At 35.3% G+C, this 17,445-nt stretch overlaps 1 protein-coding gene and 1 long non-coding RNA gene across 2 annotated transcripts in view; one reads left to right on the top strand and one right to left on the bottom strand.

The window, feature by feature from the left end:
- Positions 1-17,445, top strand: part of LOC140040968 (uncharacterized) — a 69,604-nt gene that overhangs the window by 22,726 nt on the left and 29,433 nt on the right. The gene's annotated exons all lie outside the window — the stretch shown is intronic.
- LOC140039890 (tripartite motif-containing protein 2-like) lies at positions 3,813-7,001 on the bottom strand. Its single transcript, XM_072085478.1, has 2 exons — positions 6,951-7,001; positions 3,813-6,325 (listed from the first exon to the last, which is right to left on the bottom strand). Exon 2 carries the CDS (start codon positions 6,323-6,325, stop codon positions 4,157-4,159), a length of 2,169 nt encoding a protein of 722 aa, XP_071941579.1. The 5' UTR covers positions 6,951-7,001; the 3' UTR covers positions 3,813-4,156.

Consider the following 17,445-nt stretch of genomic DNA (forward strand, 5'->3'; position numbering starts at 1 on the left):
AACAATCACTTATTTTGAATTGAATTGAAAATCGAAAAACTAAATCTTCAATCAGTAAAAATAATACATAGCGTAGCACATAGCGATACAACATCAACCAATCAAATGACAAAGACAGGCATGGATGTACCCTGTAGGCCTAATACAACAAATTGTATAAAACCTAATTTTTACAACACCTAATAATTGTAGAGAAAGTATTACTTGCATTGAAAATGTCGCAGACGTCTTTCTTTTTAAATGTTGACTGAAATTATTCAGGCGAACTTGTGTTCCCGTCTGATGTGTGTTAGCCAAATATACCTTTGGTCCCCTTTAACGTTATTTTCTATATAGGTGTATATCTTCTGCGATCAGTTGAATATGTGAAGGATATTTTGTGACAATACGTCTGTTAAAAGGTGTATTGCACAATGTAAGGTACCAAGTTCACTGCAATGTACATATATATATAACAACGTTGTATTTGGATAACCAGGGTAGTAGTATACTGTAGTATTAAGAACTTTGTTCTTTTGCGAACAGTTTAATTTAATAAGTAAATAGATAGACAAGCCGGTTTAACTACAAACTCTGTGACAAAAAACGAGTCTGATAGTGTAGACAGAGCTTTAGACTGAGAGAAAGCTACCACCTAGATTCAAACCCGGAATCTTCTGCTTGTATGCGGACACCCTAACAATTAGACCACTGGACTTTCATGGTATGGTTCAAATGTGATTGTATTGTATAGCGACATTTTAACACCCTTGACGAGGTATGGTAAAACAACACTGGTCCTCAATTGTACACATGTGCAACAGAGATAAAAATTGATACGGCGCCTCATCTTCCAGTTCATATAAGGCAAGAAGAAAATAAGGCCATATACATGGCTGCAGTCGCGTGCTCAAATTTGAGTTAGTATTTACCGACCGACCAACCGTCCGACCAACATAACAAATAAAAACATTTAGATAATAGGTACGTTCATAAATTTACTTTTATTTTGAATTTTAATCGTTTTAACAGTATATTACAGAGCCTATGACGTTTTTGTAATCTGCATTTTTAATTGTTTTTAAACAGTACGGTATTTTAACAGTATTTTAACATAGGCCTATAAATAGTATTTTAGCATTGCCTTTGCAATTGGATGTATTTTTCTTGTTTTATCTATATATAAATTTACGTAAGGGCAAAATTCGGTAAATCGCGCGTTACTTCTAGAATGTTTACTCGATGGTATATAAAGTTGGTTCGTACTTTCGATACTGATTTTAACCACCTGATGCAACCCTGTTTACTAATTAAATTGAGTTCGATAATTAGTTATTGACGATTAAAACGAATTTAGGTTCAACGATTTGCTCCAAATAGGGGTGTTTTCCGATCGTGGTATACACTGTCTAATGCATGTCCATCTTGAAAAATACCCGCATACAATAATACGAGGATGCTTCGCATTTTCCTATCTCCTCCTACGATAATTGTTATTAATCGCTGAAAACCGGTTGAACAGCTCGAGTAAAGCATCATAATGTTGAAGACAGGCCGATTTTCTTTAAAAAATACTATTTTGATAGAGGGGGTTTTCACAAATCGTTTTACATTTTATAAACATATACACTGACGTCGTAGTGATGTATCGTTACATGTACTGTACTAATACAATCGACTAGGACGGTGATAGTTTCAACAAAGTATTACATCGCAATGTTTTACTGTGTTTAGTGGTATATTATTTGTAAAATATGAAAACAATTAATATTTCGTTACTAAATGGATAAAGAATATATTTAAAAATTGTTCCTCTTTGCACCCATCCTCTTCCCCATCCCTCAACCCTATGTTACATACAAAACACAAATTAAGTTTGTTTAAATTTGACTTTTAAACAATTTTTCTCTTTCGGAAGTAATTCCAGGGTGTTAATTTTAGTTGAGTACATAAATCACAGTGTCTATTTATTCGTTCCTGTAAACGACATGTATTATTGTCCTGCGGTACGTACATTTGAAATCGCCAGTTTTTTAGCGCTGAAATGATTATGTATTCGATAACCATCATCTGTGGGGCACGGCCTACATGGTACGCGAGCGATGCGAGCGTACCATCTAGTTGTTTTAATTATGCCAAGCAAAACGAATTCCCATTTTAAAGTGGACCAATAAAACTTCTTCAATCTTGATTTTTTTTTTAGCAATTAAACTAGATGTTCCACTTCCAAGTGAACAACAAATTATTCAGCTTACAGATTTTGTGTCCTTTCTTAAAAATTAAACCTTTTTTAATGTAAATCATAAACTGTTTTATATCGGTGAAAACATTCACGAAAGATTTTCTTGAAGATTAGAAAGATATTAGTTTGTTCAAGAAATTGTTGGTAAGACTGTGAAAAAGATTTTGTTGGAATATTCATAATTGTTTAATCATTGTACAATAAAAGTGATAATATTATTAATGATAAGGTGGACAATAGAATACTGAATCTGACAGGCTATTAAACCTGACATTTGAAAAGGTAACAACAAAATTATATTACGTTTTCATCATCTTATAGTTACTAAGTCGATAATCTAAAAGTTGCATTGTACATGAAATAGCTGTTCATTTTTAATAATTGCTATAATCCATATAATACTACAAATCCCCTTTTTTTTAATATCATTTATTTTACTTTAATACAGTATTGTTAATTTTATTTACAGTAATATAATAATATTATTATGAGGCCTATACAAGTTTTTATTTCTGTTACCAGTGTGATTCACAGACAAAATAAACATCACTGTTGATTGTCAACACCATGCCTCCTTCTGATTTTATAATAATAAGTAAAATAATTATTATCTTATTATTGGAGTAACATGTATATAAGGCAATTATACTAGTGTCAATATTAATATTATTATGTAACTTCTTATTATAGAGAACCATTGGGGACACCTTAAAGAACCAACAAGCGTTCTTATTATAGAGAACCATTGGGGACACCTTAAAGAACCAACAAGCGTTCTTATTATAGAGAACCATTGGGGATACCTTAAAGAACCAACAAGCGTTCTTATTATAGAGAACCCTTGGGGACACCTTAAAGAACCAACAAGCGTTCTTATTATAGAGAACCATTGGGGACACCTTAAAGAACCAACAAGCGTTCTTATTATAGAGAACCATTGGGGACACCTTAAAGAACCAACAAGCGTTCTTATTATAGAGAACCCTTGGGGACACCTTAAAGAACCAACAAGCGTTCTTATTATAGAGAACCCTTGGGGACACCTTAAAGAACCAACAAGCGTTCTTATTATAGAGAACCCTTGGGGACACCTTAAAGAACCAACAAGCGTTCTTATTATAGAGAACCCTTGGGGATACCTTAAAGAACCAACAAGCGTTCTTATTATAGAGAACCCTTGGGGATACCTTAAAGAACCAACAAGCGTTCTTATTATAGAGAACCCTTGGGGATACCTTAAAGAACCAACAAGCGTTCTTATTATAGAGAACCCTTGGGGATACCTTAAAGAACCAACAAGCGTTCTTATTATAGAGAACCCTTGGGGATACCTTAAAGAACCAACAAGCGTTCCCTTTTAAAGAGGTGTCCCCTGAATAGTATTAAAATAGTAAACATATTATTACCCAATCGGTCGTTTCACGGGATAGTGTCCCCTTAATAGGGGGTCCCAAATGAGGGGTTCTATAGTAATTAAGACACCTGTGTAAATTAAACAACAATTCCAAGTTACAGGTCTTAAAGTTATTATTGATAATGCATCCCCCCTCCCCCCCCCCCCCTCACCCCACATTAGAATACACAGTACGTAATAAAAGATATTAATGTGTACGTTAAAATAAAAAATTGAAAGTAAAAATATTAAACATTAAACATCTAATTTTTATACACTATATTAAAGTAAGGTCATGTGATTGTGTCTTACGTAGTAAAATATAAAAACATATTTTTAATTAATTTTATACTTAAACTAAAATTAATATGCCAAAATATTAAGATAACAACAGAACATTCAAATATACGACTTAAGCAATTAAGACATAAATGGTAATTTAGTTTGTGTACACTAATTGCTTTAATAATGTGATTGTTCCTGATCTGTTCTGATTACGAACATTTAACAGAAATTTATCAATTATCTGGATGCATGTTATTTTAATAATTAAATATTTTTATATTGTTTGCTTTGTGGTTTGCCACTACAACTCTCCTTGGTCTTTGTGAGATTACAGCAATCCCTAATGGAATATCCAACCCATCATCTTTGTTATCTATTCGTTTAATGAATTTACCATTTTGATCAAATAGTTGTAGTTTATGATTACTGGATACTATCATATTCCCATCCATATCTATGGTTATACCAACAAGACCAAATACTTTACCATCTTCTACACCAGAGCCTACAAGGATCTTTATCAGCTTATCATTAGCATCAAACATTTGTATTCTGCTATTTTCAAAATCAGCAACAATCAAATAACCCTCCTTTGTTAAAGCAACATCATGTGATTGTTTCATTTGACCTGCTTCACTACCTTCAGAACCTATCTTACCCAGTAGACTACCATCATCAATATTGAATTTAAAAACACAGTGACATTCACGGTCTGCTACATATAATATCCTGGTCTTTTGGTTTACTGTTATTCCATTAGGATATTGTAATACTCCTTTACCAAAGGTTCGAATTTCATGATATTGATTATCACACATTACAACACATTTACCTAAATCATCACTATACACCATGTGACCATTGCTTATTTGATGCATGCAATTGACTTTAACATTTTGTGGCATTTGTATCTTAGAAACAAAACCACCTGATTGATCAAACTTTATTAAATCTTTACTGTAGCTGGACACTAACATACATCCATCAGTATTAAATACTACATCTGTCACTTTTTCTGTTTTATGATTTTCTTTATACTCTGATATGTTATCTATGGTATGTACAAGTCCAACAGGTTCCACCTTGATACTCACTGGTGAACCTATGACGTGCGACATATCTCCATCAGTAATATCCATGTGCCAGTCTCCTTCCAAATCACATCTACCTGTTACTGTGTACTCTCCCTTTCTGTGTGTTACTTCAGTGGCTGATTTCTCACCTAATGAGTTGCTTAGTGTGGCTGTTAATTTACCAACATCACTCTCTGCTAGAATTGATATTCTCACACTAAATGGCTGTCCTTTTGTGACTGAAATGTTCTCATCTTCTTTATTAACATTGTTTACACCACCAACAGTGATAAGTTTACCAATACCTTCATGATTCATCAACTCAAAAAGTTTTGGAGATGGAATAAACTTTGGTGTAATTCTTGTTTTAGCAAATGATTTATCCAATTCATCTGCTGCAGCGTCATTCCCAACTGCAGTGATAGTTGTCTGATATGTTGCAAGGTTTTCTGTTTCTGTTGGTTTATTCATTGTTTTCTTGATGGATTCCATCAACGTGTTTACTTGTGTCAGCTTTAATTCAATACTTTTAACTTGACGATCGATATCTTTGCTTTGTTCTTTATAAATCTGTGTAAGATTTGCCATTATTATCTTCGTTTCTTCTTTCACCTTTCTGATAATTGTCTTCTCGTGAATTTCAATCGCTGTTCTGCTTAACTTCAAATTAGATTCAAACTCTGATCTCGCTTTAGTAATAAAATCTAATCTCTCTTTTAGTTTTCTCTTAATTCCTTCAGCTGTCTTCATAGTTTCAGTAACAGTTGTATTAATCTCATTCAGAGCTATCTTCATTGGGATCACCTCATGTTTATTTCTATAACAACGGACAATATGCTTGCAATCTTCACATGCAGGAAGTTTACATGTACGACAGTAATCTTCCAGTTTTTTATTCGGGTGATTTTGGCAGTTTAGTGAATCTTCACTTTGTTCTTCTATGTCTGTATCCAGTGTGTATAGTGAATGGTTCTCCAGCGTAGGGAACATCTTATGCTGTTGGATGCATTGTCGACACATATACATTTCACATTCAGAGCAATAGTCCTGAGGTTGATTTGCACATCTTGAGCATGCTTCTGGTTTTTCAGATTCAATCTTCTCAACGTATTCGACAAGGTAACTGATTGTTTCATTGCACTTTAAATGTTTCAAATCACCATCTTTAAGATCGTACGTCTCACGGCATTTTGGACATCGTATCTTGCCGTGTCTTCTCATAAAATCTTGCAGGCAGTTAAGACAGTAAGTGTGAAGACAGTTAAGCGCCTTTGGATCTTTGAATCTTTGTAGACAGATTGAACATTGCAAATCTCCTTTGTCAAAAATCTTCAATACTGTTTTAGCAGACATCTGTAAAATACAATACAGTATTTTTTTCAGTTAGTGTAAACTATAAAATGTATTCCAGAAGGAAGGACAGAGTGTGAGGATGCTAACGTAACCTTAATGTTGGCTTTGAAGAGCAACCAACATAAGGTACGGTAACGGTAACCTCTGCCAATTTACAAAAAAAAATATCTAAAACCATCACTGCTATAATAATACAAAGATGAACAAATATATACATAATGAATGTTTCTGAGTTGAATGGGGTATTATTTTAATGATTTTAAAAATTGAGGTGGATCCAAGATGAATTCTGTCACGAATAGAACATTCGTTATTTGCTTCATAACCGTCACAGATTGTCTAACAACTTTTATTCAATTTCATGTATTGTAAATGGTGACACCACGCAGTAGATATCAAGTCGGATTTCACAAATATAACCCAATCTATCGTATCGAATACAATTATAAAAATGTTTACACAAAGCTAAAAATAGTGGCCTACAATAGTAGGGCCTACCTTCAATTGTTAAAATGAGAGAAAATAATACATGGCTGGATATGATACAAAAGATATTATCCATGTGTGTTATAATACACATTGTATTTTTAACCTTATTTTGATTATAGAAAATGTTATGACTTACTTTGAAAATGTTGTAAACTTCGAAAGACTGTAAATATTCAGACGAACCTTCTACTTGTGTTCCTGCTGTATGTTGTGTATTAGACAATGTAACTTCTGGCATTCAAATATTGTTATTGAACGTTCTTTCATCTAGCCTAGTAGACTGGAAAGGTGAACCGTATACTTCCGATCAGTTATTTCCTGATGTCCCTGTTAAGTACCAAGTACCTTGATAATATAACATTTTATTTAGAAAATCAGATTAGTGAGTTAATAAAACTTCTATGTTTGCTCTTTTGCGCAAATTTGAAGTTGACCCGACCTTCCGGCACGGTTCCGGTGAATCGAACATCAATGTTTTGTTTTCACGACGCTCCTCGCGGCTTTGGGCCAATCGATTTTCCAGATGTGAACCTTTAGTGGTATTGCACAATGTAAGGTACCAAGTTCATTGCAATATACTTATTATAATCTATATTATAAGTGAGAGAGTTTGTCTGTCTGTTTGTTTGTCTGTTTGTTCGTTATACAAAATTTTGTTACTGCACATAATCTTACATATGGGGTATCAAAATGACCGCAATTGTACCGGGAATGTTCTAAGCTATATTTCAACATCATCCGCCACCTAGGATCCAAGTTAGGGACCAAGCTATATTTCAACATCATCCGCCACCTAGGATCCAAGTTAGGGACCAAAATGTGGTCAAACCCCCCACTTTCGATGTTTGTTCGTTATACAAATTTCTGTTTCTGCACGTAACCATGCGTATGGGGTATCAAAATGATGGCAATTGTACCCGGAAGGTTTTAAACTACATTTTAAAAAATTCCCCCGGCTCTTGGGGTTTTTGTCGGAGGGGTGGTGGGGGGGGGGGGGTGGTGTGGTGGTTTGTGATGTCATTTTTGCTAGGGCTCGGGGTTGTAGGCTATCGAATTGTAAAATTATACTACAAAAGTTTTACAGTATTTTAATTATCCTCAGCAAGGTGTTTGGGGAAATATAGATATAGATATACATATTTTATTCATTACCCAATATGACACCTATTCAATTACACATTTAGCAAAGTACTTTAACCATATCCAGCTATGTATCGGTCTCTTGGATTTTCTCATTACAGACATCCATTCCTGTGTGAACATAAACACGTTGTTTACCGTTACTGTGTTCAACTACATCACGATGCCTCCAAGGAAAAAACTTGGGGGTTGGGAGTTGTGCTTCAGGGGATAGTGGGGGTTTTGCTTAGACCAGAATTGTGTTTGGAAAATGTTAAAGTATTTAATTATTCCTGGGAAGCGGCTGGGACTTTGGGGTGGGGATGTAGGCCTATCACAATGACCGAAACTGTATTTGGAATGTTTTAAACTACATTTGAAAACTGCCACTGAGGGATTATGGGTTGGGAGTGATAATAACATAATTTGTACTGCAACCGGCTTCAACACATCACCCAGTGTATCTGGGGTGTGTTTGTAGGGGGAGGAGGAGCGAAAATACTAGCGTAATGAAGTAGCCTATATGATTGGATTGTACTAGGAAAAGTTACTAAATTTGAACTGTCCAGGGGAGGAGTTAAGGTTTGTTGATGGTGGCTGGGGTGGTGAAAGGAGAAAGAAGGCTGGGGACCGCAGTATTTAAATTACATATTTTAATTATCAGCAAATATGAAACCTATTTATTTACACAATTTACAACGTACTTCAACCATTATTAGACCCATCGTAGCTATGCATACTCCTCTCAATTCGAAGCTTAGGTTGAATTGAATTTGTCCATCACTGGGAAGAATTTGTTTTTAAGAAAGAGTATGGGGTGTTATTGAAGAGGGGTGGAGGTTGGTGAGTATAGACAGATACTGGCGTCGGGTGTTATGTACTGAGAAGGCTGTAAACTAATTTTGAAACCCGCCCTGGGGCGGGTATAATTGCTAGTATATTATAATTCATGATATTATTCCCTTTTATGTTCATTTCAATCTTGTGAGTTTAAAATATTTAAAGTTATGTTTAAGCCGAGTGTCCGGTCCTTTAAGAGATAATATGGGTGATACTGTTATGATATTAATATCAATACTTTTTTTAATTAAATGTGTGTCAATTAGACCTACTTTGAATTCATGATCATTAGGCAATAGCTATAATAACTAATAGCTAATTTTTTAATTGGGAAAATCCAGGAAACATTCTGCATTTTCCACAGCTGTTCTTGCAGAAGGCTGGGAATATAATGAAGAAGTAAACATGATATTACCAAAAGCACAAGGTAAAAGTGGTTTAGGATTTATATCAACAATTATGCTATTCATTTTCAGTCACAGAGAAATTCTAAATAGCCCTCAGTGATATTTTGGAAATGAATTCAATTATAAACGGTGATAAGAAAATCTGAAAGAAAACCATTAGATTCAAACCCGGAATCTTCTGCTTGAATGCGGACACCCTAACCATTAGATCACTGATTGTATAGTATGGCAGGACGGACATAATGTCAAGTAGACATCGCTCGAGTTGAGTTTACACATCGCTCGCGTTATGGAGACATCGCTCGTGTTATGGAGACATCGCTCGAGTTGAGTTTAGACCGTATCGCTCGTGTTATGGAGACATCGCTCGAGTTGAGTTTAGACCGTATCGCTCGTGTTATGGAGACATCGCTCGAGTTGAGTTTAGACCGTATCGCTCGTGTTATGGAGACATCGCTCGAGTTGAGTTTAGACCGTATCGCTCGTGTTATGGAGACATCGCTCATGTCGAGTTTGTGTTAACAACGCTCGTGTTCAGTTTATACATCGCTCGTGTTATGGAGACACCACTCGAGTTGAGTTTACACATCGCTCGTGTTATGGAGACATCGCTCGAGTTGAGTTTACACATCGCTCGTGTTATGTTGACATCGCTCGAATTGAGTTTACACATCGCTCGTGTTATGTTGACACCGCTCGAATTGAGTTTACACATCGCTCGTGTTATGGAGACATCGCTCGAGTTGAGTTTACACATCGCTCGTGTTATGTTGACATCGCTCGTGTTGAGTTTATACATTGCTCGTGTTATGTTGACACCACTCGAATTGAGTTTACACATCGCTCGTGTTATGGAGACATCGCTCGAGTTGAGTTTACACATCGCTCGTGTTATGTTGACATCGCTCGACGTGTTGAGTTTATACATTGCTCGTGTTATGTTGACACCGCTCGAATTGAGTTTACACATCGCTCGTGTTATGGAGACATTGCTCGAGTTGAGTTTACACATCGCTCGTGTTATATTGACATCGCTCGAGTTTAGTTTACACATCGCTCGTGTTATATTGACATCGCTCGAGTTTAGTTTACACATTGCTCGTGTTATGGATACATCACTCGAGTTGAGTTTACATATCGCTCGTGTTATATTGACATCGCTCGAGTTTAGTTTAGTTTACACATCGCTCGTGTTATGGATACATCGCTCGAGTTGAGTTTACACATCGCTCGTGTTATGGTGACATCGCTCGAGTTGAGTTTACACACATCGCTCGTGTTATGGATACATCGCTCGTGTTGAGTTTACACATCGCTCGTGTTATGGTGACATCGCTCGAGTTGAGTTTACACATCGCTCGTGTTATGGAGACACCGCTCGAGTTGAGTTTACACATCGCTCGTGTTATGGAGACATCGCTCGAGTTGAGTTTACACACATCGCTCGTGTTATGGATACATCGCTCGAGTTGAGTTTACACATCGCTCGTGTTATGGTGACATCGCTCGAGTTGAGTTTACACACATCGCTCGTGTTATGGTAACATCGCTCGTGTTGAGTTTACACATCGCTCGTGTTATGGAGACACCGCTCGAGTTGAGTTTACACATCGCTCGTGTTATGGATACATCGCTCGAGTTGAGTTTACACATCGCTCGTGTTATGGAGACATCGCTCGAGTTGAGTTTATACATCGCTCGTGTTATGGAGACACCACTCGTGTTGAGTTTACACATTGCTCGTTTTATGTTGACATCGCTCGAGTTGAGTTTACACATCGCTCGTGTTATGGTGACATCGCTCGTTTTGAGTTTACACATATCGCTCGTGTTATGTTGACACACATTCTTTGTTTTTCTCCTATCCCAAGGTTAAGGAGTGATTTAGAAAGATGTTATGGTTAGCATACATTTTCTTTCGGCTCATTAAATTATCGTTAAAATGTAACAGGTTTTCACTGTTAGGCTTAAAGTTTATTTGTTTGTAACAAAAAACTTATCTAGGCTTCCTTCTACACATGCTTTTTATTATGTTACATCGTGTATTTTTTGTATGTGTAGAGAATTGTTAATATACGAAACGAAACGAAACTGATATAATAAGTAATTCAACAAAAGTCATTTAAGATATTTAAACTTAATTTTAATGCATTTAGTATTATTTACATTATAAAATTGGTTCAACAGAAAGTATAAAAATACAAGGCTATTTAATTTTAATTTTTCTTACATTCCTTGGCATCTGAAACGAAGATATGTAATTAATTTTGTTGGTTTATTATATACGATGTGCATAGTGTTATGGTAGTTGGCGTGTGTGGCCGCACCGTCCCAGAATAAACATGTTTTCATGTTTTGTAGTTATTTTAATAATTAAATATTTTTACATTGTTTGATCTGTGGTTTTCCACTACGGCTCTCCTTGGTCTTTCTGAGATTGCAGCCATCCCACATGGAGTATCCAACCCATCATCTTTGTTATCTATTCGTTTAATGAATTTACCATTTTGATCAAATAGTTGTAGTTTATGATTACTGGATACTATCATATTTCCACCCATATCTATGGTTATACCATGAGGACACCAGACTTTACCATCTTCTTCACCGTAGCCTACAAGAATCTTAATCAGCTTATCATTACCATCAAACATTTGTATTCTGCAATTTCCAAATTCAGCAACAATCAAATGACCATCCTTTGTTACAGCAACATCTTCTGTTTTTTTCATTTGACCGGCTTCACTACCTTCAGAACTTATCTTACCCAGTAGACTACCATCATCAATAATGAATTTAAATACACAGTGACATTCATAATCTGCTACATATAACATCCTGCTCTTTTGGTTTACTGTTACTCCCATTGGATGTTTTAATACTCCTTTACCAAAGGTTCGGATTTCATGATATTGATTATCACACATTACAACACATTTACCTAAATAATCACTATACACCATGTGACCATTGCCAATTTGATGCATGCAAGTGACTTTTACATTTTGTGGTATTTGTATCTTAGAAACAAAACCACCTGATTGATCAAACTTTAGTAAATCTTTACTGAAGCTTGGCACTAACATACACCCATCAGTATCTAATACTACATCTGTCACATTGTTTTCTTTATTTTTTTCTTTATACTGTGATATGTTATCTATGGTATGTACAAGTCCAAGAGGTTGCACCTTGATACTTACAGGTGAAGCTATGACGTGTAACATAGCTCCACCAATGATATCCATGTGCCAGTCTCCTTCCAGATTGCATCTACCTGTTACTGTGTATTCTCCCTTTCTGCGTGTTACTTCAGTGGCTGATTTCTCACCTAATGGGTTGCTTAGTGCAGCTGTTACCTTACCAACATTGCTCTCTGCTAGAATTGATATTCTCACACTAAATGGCTGTCCTTTTGTAACTGAAATGTTCTCATCTTCTTTATTAACCTTGTATATACCACCAACAGTGATAAGTTTACCAACACCTTCATGATTCATCAACTCAACCAGTTTTGGAGACGGAATAAACTTTGGTGTAATTCTTGTTTTAGCAAATGATTTATCCAATTCATCTGCTGCAGCGTCATTCTCAACTACAGTGATAGTTGTCTGGTATGATGCAAGGTTTTCTGTTTCTGTTGGTTTATTCATTGTTTTCTTGATTGATTCCATCAACGTGTTTACTTGTGTCAGCTTTGATTCAATACTTTTAACTTGACGATCAATAACTTTGCTTTGTTCTTTATAAATCTGGGTAATATTTGCCATCATTATCTTCGTTTCTTCCTTCACCTTTCTGATAATTTTACTCTCGTGAATTTCAATCGCTGTTCTGCTTAACTTTAAATTAGATTCAAACTCTGATCTCTCTTTAGTAATAACATCTAATTTCTCTTTTAGTTGTCTCTTAATGCCTTCAGCTGTCTTCATAGTTTCAGTAACAGTTTTGTTGATGTCATTCAGAGCTGTCTCCATTGGTATCACCTTGTGTTGATTTCTATAACAACTGAGAATATGTTTGCAATCTTCACATGCAGGAAGTTTACATGTACGACAGTAATCTTCCAGTTTTTTATCCGGGTGATTTTTGCAGTTTAGTGAATCTTCACTTTGTTCTTCTATGTCTGTATCCAGTGTGTATAGTGGATGGTTCGCCAGCGTAGGGAACATCTTATGATGTTGGATGCATTGCCTACACATATAGATTTCACATTCAGAGCAATAGTCCTGAGGTTGATTCGCACATCTTGAGCATGCTTCTGGTTTTTCGGATTCAATCTTCTCAACGTATTCAACTAGGTAACTAATTGTTTCATTGCACTTCAAATTTTCAAATCACCATCTTTAAGATCGCACGTCTCACGGCATTTTGGACATCGTATCTTGCCGTGTCTTCTCATCAAATCTTGCAGGCAGTTAAGACAGTAAATGTGAAGACAGTTAAGCGCCTTTGGATCTGTGAATCTTTGTAGACAGATTGAACATTCCAGATCTCTTTTGTCAAAAAACTTTACTATTTTAGCAGACATCTGTAAAATATAATACAGTATTTTTTTCAGTTAGTGTAAACTATAAGACGTATTCCAGAAGGAAGGACAGAGTGTGAGGATGATCAACATAACCCTAATGTTGGCTTTGGATGGATGGCTAAGAAATAAAATAAGAAAATGCTTTCTTAAATGTCTACTATTAAAAGAAGAGCAACCAACATAAAGTACGGTAACCTCTGTAAATTATTATTTACGGGAAAACAATCTAAAACCATCATATTCTAATGCAAAGATCAACAAATTGAGTTGAATGGGATAAATTTTAATGATTTTAAAAATTGAGGCGGGGCCATGATGAATTCTGTCACGAATACAACATTCGTTATTTGCTTCATAACCGTCACACATTGTCTAACAACTTTTTTTCAATTTCATGTATTGAAATGGCGATACCATGCAGTAGATATACAGTCAGAATTTACAAATATAACCCAATCTATCCTATCGAATACAATTATAAAAATGTTTACACAAGCTAAAAAGCGTGGCCTACAATAGTAGGGCCTACCTTCAATCGTTAAAATGAGAGAAATATGGCTGGATACAAATATTATCCATGTGTGTTATTTACTTATTTTTATCATAGAAAAGGTTATTACTTACTTTGAAAATGTTGTAATCTTTAAAAGACTGTAAATATTCAGACGAACCTTCTACTTGTGTTCCTGTTCCTGCTGTCTGTTGTGTATTAGGGAATATACCTTCTGGCCTTCAAATATTGTTATTTAACGTTCTTTCTAGTAGACTGGAAATGTGTACCGTACTTGTGTTCCTGTTCCTGCCGTCTATTTTGTATCAGACAATGTACCTTCTGGCCTTCAAATATTTTTATTGAACGTTCTTTCATCTAGCCTAGTAGACTGGAAATGTGAACTGTACTTGCGATCTGTTGAATGCGTGTAGATTATTAGTGCTTGATAATATAACATTTGTATTTAGAAAGGGTAGGAAGGGTAGTAAATTAATAACAAAAAAAAACTTCTTTGTTTGCTCTTTTACGTAATTGTGCAATAGAGGTAAACAAAAGTCAGTTTACATAAGATACGGTAGTGTTAACAATATATTTAATATTAACGTTATATTTTTACCCACGAAAGACCCTTTTGAGAAGTTGACTCAAACTTTAGTGAATAGGCCTAAACTTTATATAATTTTGACATTTCTTATGCGGATTTTAATCCTAAGTTATTATTAAAAGTTAATGAGTGCCTGGTCCTCGAAAGACAATATGGGTTATAATGTTATTGTTTTAATACGTTTTAATTATTAAATACGGTTTGTCAATGTTTACACAAATTAAGTTGGAAAAAATAGGCCCTTTAATTTGAATTCATGAGCAATTTGTAACTATAATTAAAATTGGGAAAATCCAGTGTTCTGATTAGACTTGCTTTATGTATTTGTGTTTGCCAGTTACGCTTAGCAACTAGAGACCAAAAAAGCACCAATAGGTTTATCATGTAACCAGGTCCCTGGATTTATTATTAACTTAGACCAATAGATTTATCACGTAACCAGGTCCATGGATTTATTATTAACTTAGACCAATAGATTTATCACGTAACCAGGTCCATGGATTTATTATTAACTTGTATAGACCAATAGATTTATCACGTAACCAGGTCCATGGATTTATTATTAACTTATATATACCAATAGATTTATCACGTAACCAGGTCTATGGATTTATTATTAACTTGTATAGACCAATAGATTTATCACGTAACCAGGTCCATGGATTTATTATTAACTTATATATACCAATAGATTTATCACGTAACCAGGTCTATGGATTTATTATTTAATTATTATTTAAATTTTTTATTTTTTATTATTTAAATTATTTTAAAACCACCTGCATTTAGTTACTACGTATGATGGCTGCTCAACGTATCTTTTCTGCTATTTGTCTCTTTTTGTGTTTTGCATCAACTATTGGTGTTATTAAACCTTGTCTATCGAATTTAAGTAGGACCTCGAACCCACAGTTTCGTTTTCAGTGCAATACCTCTATACAAATATGTTATACTTTAGACGCAAATTTGGACCATTTGCTAGGCTCAACTTCTGCATTATGTTGCGAGTGCTCGCATGGTGTGGAGTGCACTGTAGCCCTGGATCGACTAAGGCAATGGGCTCAGTTCTGTACCTTGTTTACTAGGCCTAGGTGGTCTATTTTAGCATTTGCCTATCTAACAAAGCCTAAAGGTAAACGAAAACATGCTATTAAATATAGTGGAGCTAGGGTTCCTTACTATTCAAGTTATTATTGTTCATCAAGTTTTCAGCCGGAACTTTCCTTATGCGGTGATATTGAACAAAATCCAGGCCCCGCAGAGGAAAACAAGGACAGGGCTAGTGATAACACAAACACAAGTAACAACAGTAATAATCCAACATTTTATTACCAAAATATAAGAAGTCTTAAAAACAAGATGGACACATATCATTCTGAACTGAATGTGCACCTCATTAATAACACGTTCGACTTTGTTGCATTTACCGAGACTTGGCTAAATTCAACGGTTCTTGACTCCGAACTTTACTGTGATGGTTTTACAATTCATAGAAGGGACAGGAACGATGGCAGAAGAGGTGGTGGTGTTCTTTTCCTAGCTTCTAATCAGTATAAGTCTCGACGTCTGGAGCACCTTGAGAAACCAAATATTGAAATCCTCTGGGTTGAAATTAAGCTAACCAAGACAAAACGAGTGCTGGTTGCTGTTATTTACAGGCCACCCAACAGCGGAAGAGATGTCATGTTGCAACTAGCGCAATCAGTTGAAGATGCATCAGCCATGTATTCAAGGCATCATATTGTTCTTATTGGAGATCTGAATCTTTCTGAAATCACGTGGACCAATGATGGATCTGGAACTGCACCTGCTAACTCATTGGGTGAACTTTTTATTGACTGTTTTATTAATGGACATAATTTGTTTCAGTGCAATGTCAATCCAACGTGCAATAATAATGTTTTAGATTTAATTTTGTGTAATAATTCAATTGATTTAATCTCGGATATTTCTGCTGGTCAGAATATTTTTGAATCTGATCATTCTTCAATTTCATTTATTCTTAAAATCTCAATTCAAAAACACTTTTCTAGGGATTCAAGACAACTATATTGTTTCAAGGCTGTAAATAATGATGATCTTTTAAATGCTTTTAATGTTATACCTTTTGATTTAATCCATATGTGCAATGATATTAACGATAGTGTTTCTCTTTTTTATGATTTAGTTGATGCTGCTCTCCGTGACCTTGTGCCTATTGTTAGACCTAAAAGAAAAATGCCGCCATGGTTTGATAATGAAGTTAGAGTCGCTCTTAAAAACAAAGAGAAATGTTTTCGTATCTCTAAACGACTTAATACACATGAATCAAAACATGCTTTTTCCGTTGCCAGAAAAGAATTTAAAGTCCTTATGAAACTTAAATATAAAAGTTATATGCAATCCCTTTCTGGGAATCTTAAGGCAAATCCCAAACGCTTCTGGTCGTGGATAAAGACCAAAACTAAATCGTCTTCTTATCCGTCGGTTATGTCGCATGGGCACTAGGTCGCGGAGACAACAAATGATAAGGCTGCTTTATTTAACAGTTATTTTCATTCAGTTTTTAGATCTGGACCTTCTGTGACTGATGAACACCAATGTCTGCCTGAGGCTTCTGTCGGCATTCTCAATGCTCCAATTATTCAATCTGAAATT

The sequence above is a fragment of the Antedon mediterranea genome, chromosome 2 (genome assembly GCF_964355755.1).
Source record: "Antedon mediterranea chromosome 2, ecAntMedi1.1, whole genome shotgun sequence".
NCBI classification, from domain to species: domain Eukaryota; kingdom Metazoa; phylum Echinodermata; class Crinoidea; order Comatulida; family Antedonidae; genus Antedon; species Antedon mediterranea.

What these genes read in the sequence shown, in the direction of transcription:
- LOC140039890 (XM_072085478.1), bottom strand. Translation starts at nt 6,325, where the DNA reads ATGTCTGCTAAAACAGTATTGAAGATTTTTGACAAAGGAGATTTGCAA.